A 21,526-nucleotide genomic window follows, 5' to 3' on the forward strand; every position below is an offset into this window, starting at 1 on the left:
GAGACACGTAATAGTTTATATCAGAAATATCTTCAATAAAAATACATTTTGTCCCTTTTTTTTCTATGAACAAGAACAAAAAATCCGGACAAATATCTTACAAAGTTAGATTATCGAATATTCAGTGACTAATAGTGTTAGTTTGTTATATTAAGCTCCCTTCAGAGGAGTGGGCTGGTCTAAGGGTCAAAGTTCACAAAATGGCGGTAATCGACAGGAAGTGATCATCTTTCGCATAAATTTCTGAGAAGTATGCTTATTCTGCTTATTCCTGGTAAGATATCGATACTCCATTTCTTCTGATAAGTTAGGATCATTCTTCTTTTCCCTCCACTTTGAAGGAGCCTTGTAAGGAATTCGCTCTAAGACCGGTTTAATACGTCATGTTACGTTGAGAAACATGAGTCTGTTCTACAAAGCAATCATCGTTAACATCTATTATCATAATACCGGTACGTTTACGACGATTTCTCTAGCCATACTGATTTGACACATTGTCAACGCATCATTTTCTCCAGTTACATGTTGCTGTTATAGGTTACCCTTGCCACTTCTTCTGTGTAACTTTTCTGCCACTCTTGTCCTGCTAAAAGCGTAATATTGTAATTGTAACACGCCGCGGAATTACACGGCGAACGGGCGCGTGGTTGGGAGGGGGTAAAAAATACCGGTAGGAAGAAACACGGCACAATTAGCTGCCGCTATGTACATTTATACATCCTCTGATGTTCCTTCCTTTTCTGTCAGTATTACATGCATAAAACATAAACCTGCATGAACATACAAAATGTCATGAGAAAACGGACGTATACTGTCAAGAATTTTCATTTAACTTCTGTCCGTCACAACCGCTATGACGTAACACTTCACTGCTAGCGTAGATATAAAAATGGCGGGAAAATGGCTGCGTACGTTCAATTTTGCCCATTCAGTCATAGATCCGGGCTATTATGCAACGGTTCTTCACACTTTTACATGAGTTGTAGGTCACCAACAGAAATTCAAGATTGTTGTTGAATCATGTTCGTCTTGTGCCGTGAGCATGTGTAATTATGATCTATAAATTTGGCAATGAATGTGACAGTGTGTTCGTCCCACGACGAGCTGCCTACCCCGAAAAAGATACTGAAAACTTTTGGCCTTGTTGTCTTCGAATGCATTGTCATCGATGCTTTGTAAATGATGTATTGGACACCTAGATGTCTGAAGTGTGCACAGCTCAGAAATAACTATTGTTGCATGTGTAGATCTCTTTAAGTTCCAGTATTTTGAATCTACCGGTATAAGTCTTACTACCGGTATTATGCCAATGCATGTTATATCAAGGAGGTTGAAAACCTCCTTGGTTATGTCATGGCCAGCGTCTACATTTCCCCCAACGAAAATCCACAATGGAAAACGGTAGTATTCCTGTGGCATCTCAAACCACTCCTATACAAAACTGATGCCTATCCAAAATTAAATTAAGAATTATTCTAATTTTAATTTTGGATAGGCATCAGTTTTAGATTTTGTTGTCCATAGATCCTAGTGCATATTCTTAAGTTGATGGCTATTATATAATGAATGTATGCTTTGACCCCTTAGGTTTCCACTGACGAGTGCACAACAATAAAATTGTGTTAAAGTTGTGCATTACATAGCATGCAATGGAGTAGGCATTATACATATTCATGATATTGACTAAAACAGTCACTCTGATACATGTAGTTTTGATTGATTGTTAACATTGATATGTATTGTATTGTTACTTTTTTATATCTTAATTGTATGGAAATTTGTTATATCTTTCAGTGATAATTATTAAGAGTTACCTCATCCTTCATGTGTGATGGAAGATTCCAGTATTCCAACTTTTGCGGAAGCCCCATTCCAGAGGAAAGGCAGTGCCCACCCCAGAACTCTTACAGATGAGGACAAGGACAGGTTAAAGAAACAGGACAACAAGATTGTCTCAGACTTTAAGCAGCAGAAGTTAGAGAGAGAGGCCCAGAGAAACTGGGACCTGTTCTACAAAAGGAACTCCACAAATTTCTTTAAGGATCGCCACTGGACGGCAAGAGAGTTTGAGGAACTGGCTAACAGTCAGAAGGTACATGTATATATTGTAGGGAAAGCGTCCAATTAATCCCTCAGCTTTCAGATTCTTTATCTGCATCTGTGTCTATATCAGGGTTGTAGCCAGCCTGAAATCATTTTCAGTCCCCTCAATTTTGGATGGGAAATCTATAGAGCACCGAAGGCATGGTGTGGTGTTGTGCGTCATTTCTAGGGGGTCTAGGTCCCAGAAAATTTTGAAACCTAGACCCTCTGAAACACTATTTCCTGCATTTTGAGGCAAATTTTGCTTGTAGAGTAAGCTGTTCAATGGCATCTGTTTGAGTGAAGAAGAACACATGGGTTTCAGTTTATCTTATATATTTACATATCAATTTTTGTCTGTCCCAGAGGACGGAATGGGGAAAACTTTTTTCAGTCCCCAGTTGCAAAATTCCTTCAAAGGACTGAAGGACAGGTGCTGGCTACAACCCTGGTCTATATTATTCAACACAACACAGATCCTATCATCCAGAGAATGTCACCTCGTATTATAGTTCTAGATGTCAGGCCCCTTAAAAATGACAAGGTTGTCTTTGGCAACATTAAGGTCAAATGCAGTCCAGACTAATGGTGGTCATGGTTGCGATAGGTACACTGTTCTCTTGGACAAGTTGCTTCTTGCTTGTGTCTGTGGCAAAACAATGTGGGACTGACTGAAAGTTGTCATCTAGAGCCAAAAGTAGTCTAATGGACATAATCGTAAGACCAAGTTTAACTGTTAACTCATAAGAGTGAAAAGAAATGAAGTCAAAGTGTAAAACACACTAATGTTATAGGCACAAAACAACAGCAGCTTTGTTATATGACACATACTTGTCATAATTTTAGCCAGGTGTATTCTAAGTTTGCTGAATCTGGCCTACAATTGACAGTCAGTTAAACTCTATGGTGTATTTGCACATGACTCTGGTACAACTTAAGATGACCCTGTATTTTTTTTAGAAGACAACTTAAATCATTTTTTTTCTTTCCAGGATACTCCTTTAGTTCTACTGGAGGCTGGCTGTGGGGTGGGAAACTTTCTGTTCCCTCTACTGCAGGAGAATCCTTCTCTCTTCATCCATGCCTGTGACTTCTCACCCAGAGCTGTGCAGTTTGTCAAGGTAGTTTTGGTGATGATGTTATGATAGTTCACCTTCATCTGTGGGTTAAACTACATCCATTGTTTTTAAAAACAGGCTACTAGTATTTAGGGATATCAAGTCAATAGACAATGCAGGGTTGGACAAGTTTTCTAAAATTGACTTGTCCTATCGGGCAAGTACTTAAAAAATTTACTTGCCCGAACCAACTTTTCACTTGCCCAAAATCTAAATGACATTTTTCTATGTATATTCATGGCCTTCAATGGAATTTTTGTTATTGGCTCTATTTTCTGTGTTAATCAATGCTTGATGTCATGACTTTGAAAAGTAGCAAGCACATCAAAATCTCACTCAATGGAGAAAAGCTAACTTGTCCGATCTGGCAAGTGGGGAAGGACATGCACTTGCCCGATTGGCATTTTCACTTGCCCGGGACTATAGGGCTAGTGGACTTGTTTATCCCTGCAATGTGGCTTTATATTGCAATATTTAAATAAAATACAACTTGAAAGGAGTAAGGAGATACAAGCGTGCTCTGTCCATGCTCTGTCCGGCTCAGGTGACACTTACAACCGGGCGATCCCACCGAGCGAGCAGGGGTGTGCCATATCCAATTACTAGTACATAGGATGGCCTGGTTGGACCATCCTTTCACACTTACTAGTACTAAAGCCACAAGAAGTAGATTTTATGGATGACATCCACATGCACATGTCATTGATTTTTGACTGATTATGAAGAAAGAAGAAAAATGAATTTTGTCACCCTCTGGCATTGGCCAACATGAGAGGAAAATATCAAGAATTGGACAATATTTAATAGAATTCTATCTTTTCTATCACAAAACATCCTAGATGGCGTGACACTAGTGCAATAGCCTTGAGTGTACATATAATTGTAGTGATACAAGGTTACCACACTAGTGTCCCTTTCTGCACTTCTGCACTCCATATAAGAAATGAGGGGCATATTTTTTTCACACTCGTGCACCAGATTTGGAGTTTGCAGAGAATGTCATCCACAAAATTTACTTGGTGTAAACTTATTGTGATTATGATAAAGGTTGAGTTAACGTTGGTTATACTCTTCATGCTGGGATGGTACCAGTTAAAAGGGCCCACACACAGTGGATTGTATTGTTAACTAATACCAACCACAACAGTGTTGGGTTTTGTCTTCACAAAAGCAAACAAGCAACCTGCCCATTGAATAGAGGAACTTTCATGACAGTTTCAAAGCTGTACAGAATGATATCATTCACAGATGTTATAAAAGTCTCTATTTAAGTGTATTGGCAGTTTATGACTTGAAAGAATAATTGCCATGCATCTACAATGACATAGTTTGTCTTGCTATCAGGGGCAATTGGTGTTTGTATTTTGACTTTTCACAAATATTATCCCATCCAAATAACAATTACACCATTGTCAGCTGCAACTTAATCCTAAGAATAAACTCTAACCAACCTGCAAGTTTTCATCTCTGTATTTACTTTCACTTTCCCTTTATTTAACCAGGAGTAATACAGCTCAGGTCAAACCTAGACCTGTTTTTCAGGCAATCCTGGTCAGAAACAATATACTCTTAATCTTTATGTTTTCCAATGAATTTCAACCCCCTCATTTTTCATCCATAGGCTGCTTTATGCTACTAAACATTATCATAAAGCTACAAACTGTCAACATCGGTTGTCTTTACATGTCATTAGATAAGTTCCTACATCTACTTCCTACTTCCCACTAAATTTGAAATTATATACTAATGGAAATGACTAAGGATTTTTCAAACTGCGTTTGCCTAACTGACTTACAACTGCCGTAACAATCATCCTAGACACACTTAGCTGTTGTGGTGACCTCCAAGGTTTGCGACTTTGATAGATTGAAGCCTTTAAAACAAAGTCTCAAACTTCAAAGCCGTCCTCCTGCAGTATAGGAGTCAGGTAACGGGTTGTAATTATGTTTTCAAGTGACCTGTATTATGTTTGTGTAAACCAGGTCTCCAGACTCACAAAAGAGCTTACCGCCTGTAATATTGATATCACAGAAACAAGATTAAAATATTCTTATTTACGGGCCTAGGATGGAAAATAGGAATATCCAATTATGTCGTTGAAAATTGATACTAATCGACTAGACAATGTTTCAATCATATCATGGGAGGTCAGAGGTGAGAGCTTGTCGGCCTCTGACTGAAAAAATGTATGAGCTGGTTTGTTGGTAGCATTACTACCATGAATAAGTGCAAGTCAAATTTTTTAATATTCTTTGAATTTAACAACAATGGCTACATTAAAGGGCCTACAGGAAGTATCATACACTATTTCCATATTGTTGTTTAGGGTTGAAACTCACATCAACCTCTTTAGTTTTAATCTCATTCTGTAAATTCCTATTGTGCTATGTTTTCCAATGAATGCCCCCCCCCCCCCCCATATTATTTCTTCATATGTACCCTTCTTCTGTGATACATTGTGGGGTTTTTTCCTGTAATCTTTGTAGCTATATGAAAGCTTGACAATGTGTACTAATCCTCATGCTCTGTAGATAGATTGTATTGACAATGCTGCTTGTCACCTTACCTTCAGAGGATCGCCCTCCCAGTGTTTGTGTATTAAGAACCAATTGAACCTACTTATTTTACCCCCAGCTTGATATTTGAAGTTTGAGACATTCTTGGCCGCTGATGGAAAAGTTTCTAAGGGCAACTTGGCTTCTTATGAGGAATTCAAAGTTTCAGCTGGTTTCTGGAAGTTGAGTTGAAGAAGTGAAAAAATTAGTTTTGAAGCAAGGCCAAGGGTTCTGATATCAAAGGAGCCCGATGGTGGCTCAAGTTCACCAGGCAAGGTCATTGCAAGGTTATTTGAAGGTTAACACAAACAGACTCCATACAGTATGACTTCTGACAAGGTACGGGGCATGCCCTGAAGATATGGGCTTAGTTATTAAATACCAATTGATCCCACTTAATAGTAATTGCAACTTAGAGCACTATTGGACTAAGTGTGACAACAAAGGTCTAACTTAATTTTATGGAGTCGTTTTGTTTGACAAGTTAGGAAAAACACTTTTAATCCAATTAGAATTGTTTACTTTGGAAAACCATTTAGTTTTCATATTATGTATCAGTGCTTATTATCTAAGCAAAACTTTGTTTTTGTTTTTGCTAAAAAAGCTGGCAACACTGTTCCAACAATTCAAATGCTGGATCTTTTGAGAGACACATGTACATTGTATTCTGTATTTTTCTTGGACATGAGACAACCTCGCCTTTGCTAAGATGAATCTCTCCTTGATTTGTCCACAGCTGTCTTGCTTCCTATATCATTGTGAATTTGCAAGAAATTATTGTCGTTGCTGTTTTATTAATGCCTTTAGCTGTTGCATGTAACTGCAACGGCTACTCTTCCAGGAGTAAAAAGTAACACACAGAAAACATGGACACTGAGTGTAGCATATAACAACATCCCAGAATTTAAAGTACTAACAATCATCATATGAAATATCATAAAATGCTTGTGTCTTATTGAGTTATAAGCATGTCTAACCCTTGCCTGACCAGGAATAACAGCTGATAAACTGAATATGGTGAGTGATGTAATTATGACATGTGACACATAAACACCCAAATATCCAGTCAAAGATTAGTAGAGTTTAATGGAGAAATCGCATGTGAATGGGACAATCCCTGGACATGTGTGTAACATTGAGAGTAAATGGAGCAGTTCTATGTATATGTTACAAACCTGTTGAACCCAGTAGTTCAACAAACAACAGGTACAATCAGGGTAGGGTTGCAGGGTTACCTTAGTTCTGATGACTTACAGGTGCTTGGGAAATATGACATCTGAGATTAGGGTAAAATCACCACCTCTCCTTGATAGATGGTATACATTTAAAAAAAGTAGAAAAGGTGAAAAGCCTTGATGGTAAAGAAATTATTAACATGAGTAATAAATTCAACTAGACCTCCACGAAAAGTGGTCCCAACGGCCAAATGAAGCACTTTTGAGTCTACATAAAGGCACAAACAAAACAAAAAAACAAACAAAAAAACAAACAAACAAAGGTATGACTAAGGCTAGCATGTAACTTCACATGTCCAAACTGGGGCCCGATCGGACTGTGGGAAAAATAGAAATGTATAATGTAAAAAATAAATACAGAAATAATGCCTATGACTATTCCCTTTACATCTTATACAGTTTGGTGTCTTTTATATCATACTTTGTGTAACCAAAAGCTGTCCGGCCAGGCCCCAGTTTGGAAATGTGATGTAGGCCTTAGTTGTATCCTTGACAATAGGAACTTTGTTGATATATATATATATATTAGGATCTTGCCTATTTTATTTTGTATCTCAAGGTATCAAGGTACAGTGGATTCCAATTATTCGTATTACGCCTTTTCGGATAATTCTGGTAATTGCATAGAATTGCGAAATCCCAAACCATTTGCCATTCGTAAGGCAAATATTAAATTATAAGGCTTCGCAGAATTGGATAACCCCCGGTCTCAAACTTCGGGTTTTGGGATAGAATTACGTCAAATTATAGCAAATAAAATGGGAAAATATACGCTAAAACTTACAAAATGAGGCCAAAATTAACCAACAACTGTATGTATGAAGGCATATAATCATGAAAAGGACCATAAGATAGGTAGATTCCACCGAAAATCTTGCCAATGCTGCTGCGGTAGCGTGCGAACATTGGTTAGGCGCCATTTTGATAGGTTGCCGCAAGGCATGATGGGCGGACGTCATGTATTTCATTTTGTATCATATGCTTGTCCTATTTGTTTCCTCCTGTATGCAGGACAATCCTCAGTACGCCCCAGACCGCTGTAACGCCTTCCAGTGTGACCTGACGAAGGATGACCTGCGGACTAACGTACCTGCCGCCAGCGTGGACATGGCTACTCTGATATTTGTGCTGAGTGCTCTTCATCCTGACACAATGCAAACTGCTCTGGAGAACATACACAGGGTAAATTATACTCAACTTCAACTTTTAGGTCATGACACTGCCTGTGTATGTAATGAGAAATCTCCATTTTGACAAAGACATATTTGATAAATAGTAATGCACTGTAAACCTCCTATGCAGGCTATGGGCAAAAGTCTTAGGTTTGGATGTACTTGTAGTTGAAGCACTACGAAATCATACATGTAAGTAACAACAAAACTGCAGTATCCAAATGCTACCTGCATGAAGTCACTGAGGAGGCTGCAATATATCACTGTGACTACAGTATCTCACTCACTCACTCACTCACTCACTCACTCACTCACTCACTCACTCCACACACTCACTCACTCACTCACTCACTCTCACTCACTCAACCACCCACCCACCCACGCACTCACTCACTAACTCACTCACTCACTCACTCACTCTCACACTCACTCACTCACTCACTCACTCTCACTCACTCACTCACTCACTCACTCACTCACTCACTCACTCACTCACTCACTCACTCACTCACTCACTCACTCACTCACTCACTCACTCACTCACTCTTTGTTCACCAGACCAGTGTGTGCAACCAACTCAGAATAACTTTGATAATTGATTCATCAACGAGACACTTGTAATTGTTACACTACTACAACACATGATGCAAGATTTAATCTGTTATTCACCACTGGTCAGCTGCAAAAGCAAAACGGTCTGATGTATAAGTAGATTAACTGCTAATCCTTAGTAGGATTACAAGATTAATTATCTAGTGGTCTCATAATCCAATTAGAGTAAAAGCTGAAATCCCATCTTCACAGTTTGATGAAAAACTTTCTTTTCTTTCACTCCCAATTTGTGATTTCATCCTTAATGTTGTCACCACAGGTATTTTATTTGAGTAGGACCACCAAAGTGATGAAAAACATGCCATCACCAGATTCTGACAAAACAATAAAAAAAATGATATGTCCTTGCCTTGAGGAATGAAGTAGAGAAAATTACAATACATGGACTTGTTAATAATTTTATGAAATTCTGGAAGTTTGAATTTTCCAAAGTTCACACACAAAAGTGAAAGTCTCCAAAAAGAGAAAGTCATTGATGGGTACATGTACATAGATGATACCGTACATGCATTTAAGTTTGCGGGAATTTGATTTAGCAGGAAAAGGACTGTTTGCGGTGGTTTTAAGTTTGCGGTAACACCATGCATACTGCCATAGAAAAAAATTATGATTATATGTTGGTGTCAATTCCCACAAGTATCAAGAAGTGCTGGTAATACTTTTGTCAATGTTCAAAACGTTTTGTCTCATCTTGAAAGACATTTTGTAAAAACAGAACTTTGGTTTACACTAGAACTGGCAGTTGACCCTAAAGTGAAATGTTCAACTTCACTGAAAGATTTTATCCTACTGAGAAATTATGTGGGATGCCAGAAAGTCAATTATGGTCTCTGCAGGCTCCTGCCACTATAACTGGCTTCTCTGCTGAAGTTGTTAACACTCAGTCCCTCACACCTGTCAGGTTTCAAACAGTAGGGGTGGGTGGGGGGCTTTGTTTGGTCACTGTTAACTGTCATCTGTCAGAAAGGTGGAGAAACGGCCATCAAGAACACGACTAGTGGGGATTTGAAATCCTTCACCTTGACCTAAAAGTACCAATCATTATTTTCACTGTCCACTTGACATTGGAATTTGTATTTTTCTTTAATATAGATTTTGTGTTAATCTGCATTTTGACATAACCAGAATCAAATAGCATATATTTTTTGTTTAGATCTATGTAACCATCTTAGATTAAGTAATGTGTAATGTATGCATGCTTTTGTATTCAAAATACCCCTCCCCCCCCAACTGTATAAAACTACAACTTGACTGGACTCTAATTGTTGTCCTTATGACGAGGTTAATCTTTTTGAGACTTGTCCAAATTCAAATCTGATGCACATATTATCTCCACTTTTTTTTAACTGTGAAATGTGCATTACCAAACTGCCAGGAGCATAATTTACCTGTTGGCAGTGTTCCTTTGCCCTGGAAAATATATTTACCAGACCAAAGTTCATAATTTACTGGTATTGCATAAGAGATTGAAAATGCCCATTAATTTCCTTGACAAAGAAAAATTATGATACTGTTGATCCTTGGAAGGGACACAAAGTTGCTGGTTTGAAAGATGTGGGGAGCAATTTTGTTTACATTGTTAAAGAATAGGTACAAACTTTTCTCAGCAAAGAACAGACTATCTGAAAGTTACGCTTGTGGTGGCACAAAATCAATTAAACTGAACCTTTATTTTAAATGACTTATTTCTTGACAAAGAAGGCAAGAAATTCTGTAAGTGTAAATCTTGCCAAGTTCACAAACAAAAGTGACAATTTTCCGAGAAAGTGACTGATTGGTACATGGGTAACGTTAATCTCAAGAAAAGGAAATTCAACATCTCTGACATCTCTGGTTGCCATGGCGAGGTGATGCCTTCCCAGCATGACGTGGGGCAGGCTGATGAACGCCCCCTGCCGCTGCCTTAATTAAGCCCCCCTCCCCCGTACGCACCTGCACAGTCCAATCTGAGCCCTCCAATCACACTGGCAGGTTAACTGCACTACCAATCAGCCTGTGTACGGACATAACCACCTGCGCAGCCTTCAACGTGCAGGACTGAGTGTAGAAGGGGACCAAAATAGAAAGTCAGCAAGATTTTTGTGAGCAGCATGCTGTGCAAATCGGTCTAACACGATTTGCTATTTTTACACTGATATTTTGCACACTGAACAAGAACAAAGTAACTTTGGGTGCAAGATCAAAACCCCATTTTTATTATGGTCTGACCTCCTGTATGTTCTGACACCCCGGCCTATGTTCAGACACTCCCTTACAAATAGATGTTGGACTTAGAAAATAGGGGTATCTGAACATAGGGGTGTCTGAGCATAAGGGTGTGAGAACATAATGGTGTCTGAACATAGCCTGATTAAATCTCGCTTATAGCAGCCCGCCCAACATCTGCCGGCCCCCTAGAAGGGGCCAGTTACAGCCCTGGACAGCAGAGTTTGTGTTACACAGACTAGTCTGAACATAGGTGTGTCTGAACATAGGTGTGTCTGAACATAGGTGTGTCTGAGCATAGGTGTGTTCAGACACTCCCTTACAAATAGATGTTGGACTTAGAAAATAGGGGTGTCTGAGCATAAGGGTGTGAGAACATAATCGTGTCTGAACATAGCCTCATTAAATCTCGCTTATAGCAGCCCGCCCAACATCTGCCGGCCCCCTAGAAGGGGCCAGTTACAGCCCTGGACAGCAGAGTTTGTGTTACACAGACTAGTCTGAACATAGGTGTGTCTGAACATAGGTGTGTCTGAACATAGGTGTGTCTGAGCATAGGTGTGTCTGAGCATAGGTGTGTCAGAACATAGGTGTGTCTGAACATAGGTGTGTCTGAGCATAGGTGTGTCAACAAAAGAATATAAAAGTGCTGGAACATTGAACTGTCCCCTTTTGCTAATATATATGTATTTTAGCAGCAACGTTGCTTTGCTTTTGTAGATGATCACACTTTCCACAAAGCTTCCATATTTTTACCACCAGTATTTGCACCTAAATGGCTAAGACAGTGAAATAGCATAAAATAATTATAAGAAGCTCGTATTTCTGTGCAGGTTGTGAAGCCAGGTGGGTGCGTGCTGTTCCGAGACTACGGTTTGTACGACCACGCCATGTTTAGGTTCGCCCCAGGACACAAGCTAGCCGACAGTTTCTATGTGCGCCAAGACGGCACCAGAGCGTACTACTTTTCCACAGGTAGGTAAGGGTATGAAACAAAAAAAAGGGATCGTTAATCAGATCATAGTCATAAAAAGAGAAAGAAATTTGATAGCCTTTAATTTACCATTCCAATGAAACTATCCATGAGTCTGTATCTCACATAAGGCCACAGCAAGTAAATTTTATGGATGACATCCGCGCGCTCATTAATGTTTGCCTGATTTCTGGAAAAAAAAAACAAGATTTTTTTTCTTCTTCAGGGAAGGCCGGATAGACGAAAATGGGTAAAGGTTGTGTTGTAACCTAATCATTGAATGTAGAATTGACACTAGAGACTCTGTAGCATTGACTGTAGTTGCAGAGGTACAACTTGATAGATAGTTGTAAAAGTGGCACAACTATGGAAGCTATGAGTGTAGTTGCCAACATGGTTAATGATACCAGTCTGCTACACTAGTGTCACTTTAACTACACTGGTGCACTTATAAGCTTCTTAAATACAGGAATGAATGCCTTGTTGGCTGTGATGCCATATTTTGTCCCTTCATGTCTTGTTACAGCGTATATTTTGAAAATTTGCCATCTTGTTTTTTTTACCCATCTTGTTTTTTTTCCGCCCTATCTCATTATTTTTGCAGTCTGCAGAGGATGTCATCCATAAAATTTACTTGCTGTGGCCTAACATGGCAACAAGCTTGTCATCCAGGCTATCCCCGTCTCGTTACCAATACCCATCACTTATTCTCCACCATTGCTGCATTATTATAGCCAGCATAAATGCCCTTTGGCATACAATACACAGCAGTAACCCAGGTTATGATATTACAATGAACAACCTGTCACACCTAACTTTTGCACATCTAGCTACATTAAGTGTTTCCTACAAGAATGCACTTGTGCGGGTGCCTTTACTGCAACTATGACATTTCAATGTGAAAAAAAAACACATTTTTCAACTGCTCAATCCTTGGTAGGTAACTCTGTTACAGGAATGCATTTTTACACACTGTTCACAGTTTGCTCCAAGCTCTGTAAAATGGACATTCCATGCTGCGGTGTGGGTTCACTCGGGGTTGTCGTAAATGTGTAAACTTCACACCTCCAGCCTGTAGACTTCCTGGCACCCCCGTTTTCTCTGATGTGCCGGCCTTGCTCGCCAATATTTGGGAACTGTTCCACAGGATTTGATGTGGACTGCAAAATGGTGGGTACCATGCCCGTAGCCAGGATTTTGGTTGGGGGGGTTCTTTTTAGTATTTGTGGGACCATCGAGCGCCGCAGGCGCGAGACTCACGCCGAAGGCGTGAGCTGCCTAGGGGGGTCCGGGGGCATGCACCCCCGGGAAAAATTGAAATGTTAACCCTCTGAAACGCCATTTCCTGCATTTTGACGGGAAAAATTCGCTGGCTAAGTTTAATGGAATTTCTCTTAAAATACACAAGGTTTTTGGCATAAGTCTTTGATGCCGACTCCCCCGACATATTCACCATGTCCGATACCAAAGACGGGAGGCGTTGCAATGGTGGTCCGGGGAAATTTTGAAATCTGGACCCTATGAAAAGCCATTTCCTGCACTTTCTGGGGGCAAATTTTGCTGATAGACTCACTAGGATTGAATGAAATGTCTATCAGTGAATAATGCAAATCAGTCATGCCTTTGAAAAAAAATCTTGGACATGAAAAAGGGGACCTTTGAGCATGAAAAAGTGGACCTTTGTGCGTGAAAAAGCGGACCTTTGAGCATGTGGGGGGGTTCTTCCGAACCCCCCGAACCCCCCCTGGCTACGGGCATGGGTACATACAGCTGAAGGGATGGGCCTCAGGAAAGGAAAGGCTTGTTTTCCAAAAGCCAACACTATCCAACAACACTATCCAGGTCCTCGTGTTTGCTAATTGTGTGGTGAACTGCTTGGGTTAATTCGGAAACAACAGAATTTGACACAGTCAGACTGTTCACTTTGTTTTATTATTAAAACAGTAGAGTTTTACTCTTGATCTAAAGCATTCCACCAAACAGTGTCTAAAAGAGTGACTGAAAATGTCTATGGAAAACCACCAAGCATAAGGAGGTAACGTTGCACGTTTAGTCACAGAGGATTTTCTTTTATAGTCAGTAATAGAAATATATGATTCTCCCCTCCAATGGGAATGGACTGTAGAAATGATGGTATTTCTACTGTAGCTTCATCCGTATTTTCCACAGAATCCGCTGGATGTTGGGGTTGCAAAGATTTGATGCACTAAACATTGGCAAACTTAAGACACTTCAGCACAGAGTTCTTTTCAGTGACCAAACCAGTTCAGAAACGATACACCGATTTCCATAATCTTTGACCCCATATTACCCCTTTCTGAAACTTCAAAGCTCTTCCCCTTTTGACAGCCAACATAGGATGGCTTCACGCAAACAAGAGAGGTCACTCAGGGGCATAATAAGCTGGACCTCAAACTGAATGCTTCCTGTCTTCAATATTTTGGCAATTTTCTGATATGTTTGACAGAAGGAGGAGAACCCATAGTAGTCTGACACCACTGTATCGTTTGCAACCAGTAAACGTAATGGTGAAAGATGGCTATGTAGAATTTTGTGTGCATGGGACACAATGTTTAAGTCCTCAAGTCATGCGCTTTGGCAAAAGATATGTGAATTCGGTCAAAATGAAACATGTTTTCCCTAATTTTTTCTCCTTTCAGCTCTTCCATGTTTTTATTTCCTTTTTTTTTGTGTGTGGAAAAAGTTGTTGCGCAAACCGACAATTTTAACTCTGGTCGGGGTTGAAGATTGAATAGGAATCCTTCTTTTCTTTTTTCTCATGTGGTGACAAAAGCAAAAGAAACTGTCAATGAAAATGCATCTTCACACTTGCTATGAAGTTCACCACATAAAGGCTAACCATCTTTACCATTGTTTACGTATCAAACCTGAAATGTCCTCAGCTGCAGTTGTAGCAACTCTCCTTCTGACGCATGTTTACACAGTTGTATCTATAGGTCAGTTGGACACAGCTCGCTACAGTAACAAGTCTCAATATTTGTGGTACGGGTAGGATAAAAGGGAAAGTGGAGACGGTATGTCTGGGACGGGAGGTGAGACTTCCTCTGTTGACTGCCATGAAACGTGGTGACGTGCGATGTACATGTAGTGGGAGGAAACAAGGCCTATCCTGTCAAATGTGCAACTATAGTAAATCTAAACTGGAACCTTTTTTTGTATCTTCCAGAATTTCATTGTAATCCAAAGTAAAATTTTCAATTGGGACAGGCATACATTGTACCTGATATGTCAAAACTATGGTTGAGTACAGGGATGTGAAAAATAATAAAGAAAGGTGACCCTCAAACTTTGGTATCTGAAGATTTTCATTCCTAAAGTTTGTAGATGAAATTACACTGTCTTTTACATCCTCAAAACTGCAAGGTGCACATAACCACTATGCAAATGCATTGTGAGATATGAAAGATTTTATGGCCTATTGTCCTATATTTTGTGCAAGTTTAGCATCCTAGTTTAATTTTGTCAGATCATACAAGTAGGGCGATAAGAGAGGCTTCAGGCAAGTGTAACTTCTTTACCTTAGACCTCAGACTGCCGACTCCCAGGACCCTTTGGTTGGCCGACAACAGCCAATATTGACAGATTGTAACAAGTGCATTGCTACATCTGAGCACACATCGGGTGAGGTAGACAAGCAGTTCAGAATGTTTCAGTCCTCTACAACTCTTTACTCTCCTGTGGTTGACAGTTTAACTTGACGTGTACTAATGGGGCCAGGGTCGTGGTAGTGTGGGACACAGAAGTAAAGACCGGCAAAACAGTTGTGTCAGCTTATTTTTTAAAAAAGGGGCTATTGTTGCCCAAAAAAACGGTGCAATGGCCGAGTGGCCATGGGTAGAGTGTTGCCTTCGGTAGGTCATGTTGCATTCGGTAGGTTGTGAGTTCGATCCCCGGCCGAGTCATACCAAAGACTTTAAAAATGGTGCATGCTGCTTTCTCTGCTTAGCACTCAGCATTCGGGAAAGAGTATGGAAGTGGACTAGCCCCCTGCTGTAGTGATTGCACAAAGTTGTGTGGCCCAGGGCTACTGAAACGGAGATGGGCACTGCCCTATGCGCCATCAGGCGCGGGGAAGGCACTTTGACTTTTTTAGATGTTATTTCTCTTTTAATAGTGTCTATGAGTCTCATTTCCTTCTTTGTTCAGCATACAATTATGTATACCATGGCCTTTGTTTGCAATTAGCCTTCCGGCATGAACTTGCAATAAAGACTTTGTTCTCATTTCTGCAAATACTATGGTATAGTATACCGTATACATAATTTGATTAAAGAGAACTACCACAAATGAGATATACACTATTATTGCATGTTGTAAGGGATTGCACTCGTCTTTTGGAAGGGACATAAAATAGCAGTCCCATGTTGAAGGAGATGCCTTGAGCACATAAAACAGCCTCATTTACTCAGATTGGGAGACTGTTGACTGCAATAATACACAAAGGTGAATATGTGAATATGAATATGCGCAGTACAATTACAGTACAACAGCAAAGATGTACTAGCATTCTTGATAAGATACGTGTTGATACAAAGTTATAGTCTGTACATGTATGAAAAGAATTAATGACCAACCCAAGTGGCGAGTAACTGTGCAAGGTCATGTGAGATCCACACTGTTGATCATTAGCTTCATGTTTACTTGTGAATGTAAGTTCTTTGAAACTATGATGTTTTGATACTTTGAAATGGAGGATTCTCTGTTTACTGGGATGACAGCGGGTGTTGAGTCATTTCGGAACATCAGACAGTAGCAGGACAATGACAAACCCGCTGGGTAAGCCGGAAGGTGATTGGTGTGGTTTTGTGGGGACTTGTGTCCTTTTTCTGTTGTTTACTTGACAGTGTTGTTTTGCTGTATGTCTAAGGATCTGGAACAGGATTCAGTGAGAGAAATAATTGAGTTGGCTTTTGGTAAGAAATAGAGACTATCGATCTTGATGTTTAGTAGTACTTCACAGTCTTTACTGCCTAGTGGTTTATGTGCCCTGTTTTTGGACCAGAAGGTTGATGGTTCGAATCCTGTCCCATTGCCGTTCACAAAACTTAGAGCGTATTGGAAGGTCCTCTTTGGCAGGACACTTTGTGAAGGCCCCAATGCTACATGTTTTAGTTCTGACAAACTGACAACACAACGTGCACTCACCAACTTAATTTTGTAATTTTTCTAGCTCTGTAATTCCTATTTCATAAACTCTCACACTTTCATTCCTAAAGAAGCATCTCAATGCCTCTAGGCATTGAAAGTGAATGGCTGGCACATAAACCTGGTCTTCATTTTTTTGTTTTCCAGATGAACTTGCTAGGTTGTTCACGTCTGCAGGCTTCTGTGTGGTGAGCAATGAGTATGTCATGAGGGAAACTGTGAACAAGAAAGAAGGACTGTGTGTGCCTAGAGTGTTCGTACAGGGAAAGTTTGTGAAGACAGACACAGGACAAAACCATGGCACCGAACAGGATGAGAACAGGACAAGCAGTATTGATGATACAGAAGAGCACAGTTGTAGTACATAATCTCCAAGCAGATGTAGAGTTTGGCTCAGTGTTTGGAGGCATTTTATACATACGTCTTTCTTCTGGTTAGTCATTTTATTTTTGCTTCCCTCCTAGTGGGGTGCCATCTTAGTTTACTGGGGCTCCCATACTCACCCCGTGCAAAAGTTTGTAAAGGGGAACATGGCAGTCTTAGTAAACTACATGTAACTGAGATGGCACTCCAGAAACCCCCATCCCACATCAACCGCTAGATATAGCCTGAGTGCCATCCTCCGTAGTGACCGCTGGCTCAATACTTTCACTGACTGACCACGGATAAGTGTTTAATAGCCAGCGATAGTATTGAGCCATCGATCACTGCGGAGGATGGTACACTAAATACAGAAAGATGTAAAAATGCCTCACAAATATGTGTAAACCACTGAGCCGAATGCTGCATCTGCTTACAAAGAACCAGTTCAAGACAGGACAAGAAAGGAACATGATGAGACAAGGAAGAACACAACAAGTTTTGAACAAAAAAAACATTCACAATAAGCATTTAGTCTACAACATGAATAGGTTTAAAAAAAATCATTTCTAGTAATAAATAAAGTAACATAGTTGTTTTACAGTTCTGGTTCTTGTTATGATTCTGGTTCACGTTTTGGTTCTGGTTCAGTTATTGATATGAGGATATGGAAATATGTATTCCACACAAGTTAATTCCTACAATTACTCTTACAGGTGCTGTCCTATTTGATAAACTAGAGGACTTGGAGAGTAAGAATCCCCAATGATGCACATAGTTTATACTAATCTCCAAGCAGATCCTACGGTGCCATAAGATAGTATCAAAGCTGGCCAAGGAGTGTAGCCGGCTAAGGGAGTCAAACGGGCACCGGGAAGTTTGATACTATACATTACGCACCGTGGATCTGGTTGGAGATTAAGTTTATACCCTTAGATCTATACAATTCACAATCAATCAACCTGTGGTTTCAAAGGAAGCTACAGTTTGAAATGAGACCATCATCTTACAATGGTTTAGAAAATGTCATGGTTATAGCCAGAAAATACCTGCAAACAAAATGCCCAAAGAAAAGCTGTCCCAAATGGGATTTTCCTGCCAAGTGCCCATAATATTGCTAATTGCTCTCAGTGGTGCCTGTGACTCATAATCCTATCTTGCCTTTGCTTCTAAGACTTAGCAAAAGTCCCATAGACATGCACAGGAATGCAATTAAGTTAAGTTATGACATTACAGTTGGGTATAGCTATGCAATTCAGTAGGGTATCCTTGTAAAGACAATTCGTTTGCATACAACTGAAAGCTAGTGTGAAGCTTTAATCGCTCCAAGGAGGTTCAAAATAAGTCCAAATTTTGAAGCTAATTATTCACTCCAAAGCTGAAAGTACCTGTCACCTGTACAACCTAGCCACCCAGTTGCTGGATGCACCTGCTAACACCTGGACAGCTGCAGTACAGTTGTTTGTATCAAATACCACCTGTTGCACCACTGCACCAAGTTTGTGAAATAGTAAAATTTTTTGATTCAGAGTCACAACTGCATAGGCGCCGTGATGAACGTAATTGTTCAATGTTTTTTCATAGAAAAACTGCCCCCCCCCCCCCCCCCCCCAAAAAAAAAGTTGCTGTCATCATAGTGACGATCAGACAGATCTAAATACCATCTCTGGTTTCTGGGGTGACACAGGTCGCTTCCACAGCCACCGGGCGCTTCCTCCTCCCAGGTAAACATGCCCCCAGGGCCGCTACCGTTAAGCAGGGCTGTTTATTTGGACAACCACCGTGTTACATCCCACACATCACCGGTGACCTTCTCCGTGCGGGCCGGGAAGAAGACATTTCTGGCGGGTTCACGTCTGGTCATCAGTACGCAGCCTAAACCTGGTTGGAGGGAGGGGACGTCTGACTGTTGGTTGGAAACAAGCAAATAAACGATACAAAGATACTCTTTTTACACAACCACATAAACATAGAAATACGTTGATTTGCTTCCGTGAATAGTTTCATCAACTTGGTATGTCAATAAATAAAGAGACTCTTTTTCTTTTTACACAACCACAGCTTTATTTTCACTGACGTTTGACCGTCAGAAACTATCAATGGAAATAAATCAACGTATTTCTATGCCTAATTTGATAATTGCTCCTACAAATCGCCAGCACGGATCCGGAGATAAGTGTCTATAAACCGTTGAAATCAGAAAGAAGCCGCTTTGTTTTTAGTGAACATGACAATAAATGTATGCATGTGATGACACGATAACTTGTATAACTTAAACGCAAAACTATCTGCACGATATTGTTTCTAGGAATTAAGAATTGATGATATTACGGTACACTGAAAGGCAGACAAGGAAATCTCAATACTTTCACCACGATAACTGGGTAAGGTATCGGTTGAAAACTGTTTCTTTTCTTTCTATCGCTCAGCCATAACAGATGAGCGCTTATTGAAGAGATTTATGGACTTGTGACACGATTTCGCTGCGTCTCAACTCATCGCTGACGTTTTTCTTTCAAATCAAAAGTTCATCGGAGCGTGAGAAGAGAGTTTGCGTCCCTCTTCATCATCACGAGAACGTGATTCTTGCCGAAAGTCGCCGCCGATATACGAGGAGAATCCCCGCGAACCGTTTGGCCTTCGCACCTGAATAAATGCGGCTGGGCCCGGGCCGCACGCCTGTGCTCTCCCGCGCGGGTCGCCGACGATAGAATGTAAATAATTCCGCCTTTTACGGATGGGGAAGAATAAACGTTTCGTGTAACCCACATTAACTGATCCGCTGACTGCACTTTTGTTGGGGCGAAGTTCAACAACAAGCGCTTTTTGATGATGATTACTTCTCCAGCATTCTATTTCCAGCAATGAAATTATTTTTCTACGGCTATGTTTATAGCGTTCAAAGTCATGGGTTCCTTCCCACCTTTCTAATGTTATCTAGTATCCTTCTGGAGGATGTTCTTGTCCTAAGAATAGTAAGATTGATGCTACTTGACGACGGACGACGCGTCTTCTTCCAACTGGAGCGCCGGCGGCGCACGTTGGCTTAGCGTCCGCCTGCACCTGTATAAATGTACGCTGGCCTCAAAGGGACATTTGTTTGATTTGAGAAGCCTAATTACTTTGACCTCCGCCACGAAAGAGCATTACCAATCGTGCTGGCGATATTGTTTGCCGTTTGGAACGGTATATATGGAAGACCAACATCTTTGACAGTAGCGTCCGTCTGGAAGAACGCTTACTTTAAGTGCACAGGTTGTAAAATAGTTTCCAAAAGCATGTTTTTCTACGTATACATCACTCTTTCTTTGTATTCTCCATTGATTTATGCATACATTTATCTATTTCTCTCTTTCTCTCTCTCTCTCTCTAATTGTGAACTCGTATATGATGACTTTTCAACGAAAGGTAGCTTGCCTTGCGGCCGTCGCCTAGCAACGGACGTGAGTCTGCCACACACGACGTCGCACCTGCAGAAGCCATTCTCCCGCCCTGACAAACAAACGTTGGGCACACTGCGCGTCATGATTGTTGACTCTAGCCTGGAAGTGCACGTCATCTGCACGTCTTGTACTAGGTCAGATGGAGTGAAGAAGCCATCCCCCGTTCCGACGGGAGGATGCGCGTAAAAAGGAACAGCCAACACCGTGGAAACCTGGTCTTCGTCAGTATACTAAAGCTGTGATGTTATTACATAACTCCTATTGTGCGGTTATCTAAAATTATAAAGCTTTCTGTCCACCCCAGTTTCTTCTTGCACGCAACTATCTAAAGATGAACCGGACCGCTTGACTGAAAAACGTTCCGGTTTTCCATTAAAACATCTGCTTGGAGTTTAGCCACGTGGGCGTGTTGGACTGTTAAGTAAACGTTATTTTGTCTAATTATTGTCAGTGACAAGTTCTCTATTAGATCCACATCATCTATACATACCAAATATGTAATTATATATCTGGTATATGCATGCGTATAGACTTTGTATAGACTGGACATTGATAAATGGGTAATGAGAGACTACACTAGTTGCCGCCTAACGTGTTATTGTTGT

The 21,526-nt window shown here is 40.5% G+C and overlaps 1 protein-coding gene across 1 annotated transcript; it reads left to right on the forward strand.

The window, feature by feature from the left end:
• Nucleotides 1-163: 163 nt before the first annotated feature.
• LOC118424065 (tRNA N(3)-methylcytidine methyltransferase METTL6-like) lies at nt 164-17,515 on the forward strand. The gene is made up of 6 exons (XM_035832539.1): nt 164-274; nt 1,795-2,092; nt 3,075-3,203; nt 8,002-8,172; nt 11,813-11,954; nt 17,266-17,515. The coding sequence occupies exons 2-6, from the start codon at nt 1,832-1,834 to the stop codon at nt 17,484-17,486; spliced, it is 924 nt and encodes a 307-aa protein (XP_035688432.1). The 5' UTR covers nt 164-274; nt 1,795-1,831; the 3' UTR covers nt 17,487-17,515.
• Nucleotides 17,516-21,526: the final 4,011 nt, after the last annotated feature.

The sequence above is a fragment of the Branchiostoma floridae genome, chromosome 10 (genome assembly GCF_000003815.2).
Source record: "Branchiostoma floridae strain S238N-H82 chromosome 10, Bfl_VNyyK, whole genome shotgun sequence".
Lineage (NCBI taxonomy): Eukaryota > Metazoa > Chordata > Leptocardii > Amphioxiformes > Branchiostomatidae > Branchiostoma > Branchiostoma floridae.

Bases quoted from the DNA above. Each gene is read 5' to 3' on its own strand.
- LOC118424065 (XM_035832539.1), top strand. From the start codon at position 1,832: ATGGAAGATTCCAGTATTCCAACTTTTGCGGAAGCCCCATTCCAGAGG. The intron at 2,093-3,074 runs GTACATGTATAT...TTTTCTTTCCAG, and splicing joins AACTGGCTAACAGTCAGAAG to GATACTCCTTTAGTTCTACT. The intron at 8,173-11,812 runs GTAAATTATACT...ATTTCTGTGCAG, and splicing joins CTCTGGAGAACATACACAGG to GTTGTGAAGCCAGGTGGGTG.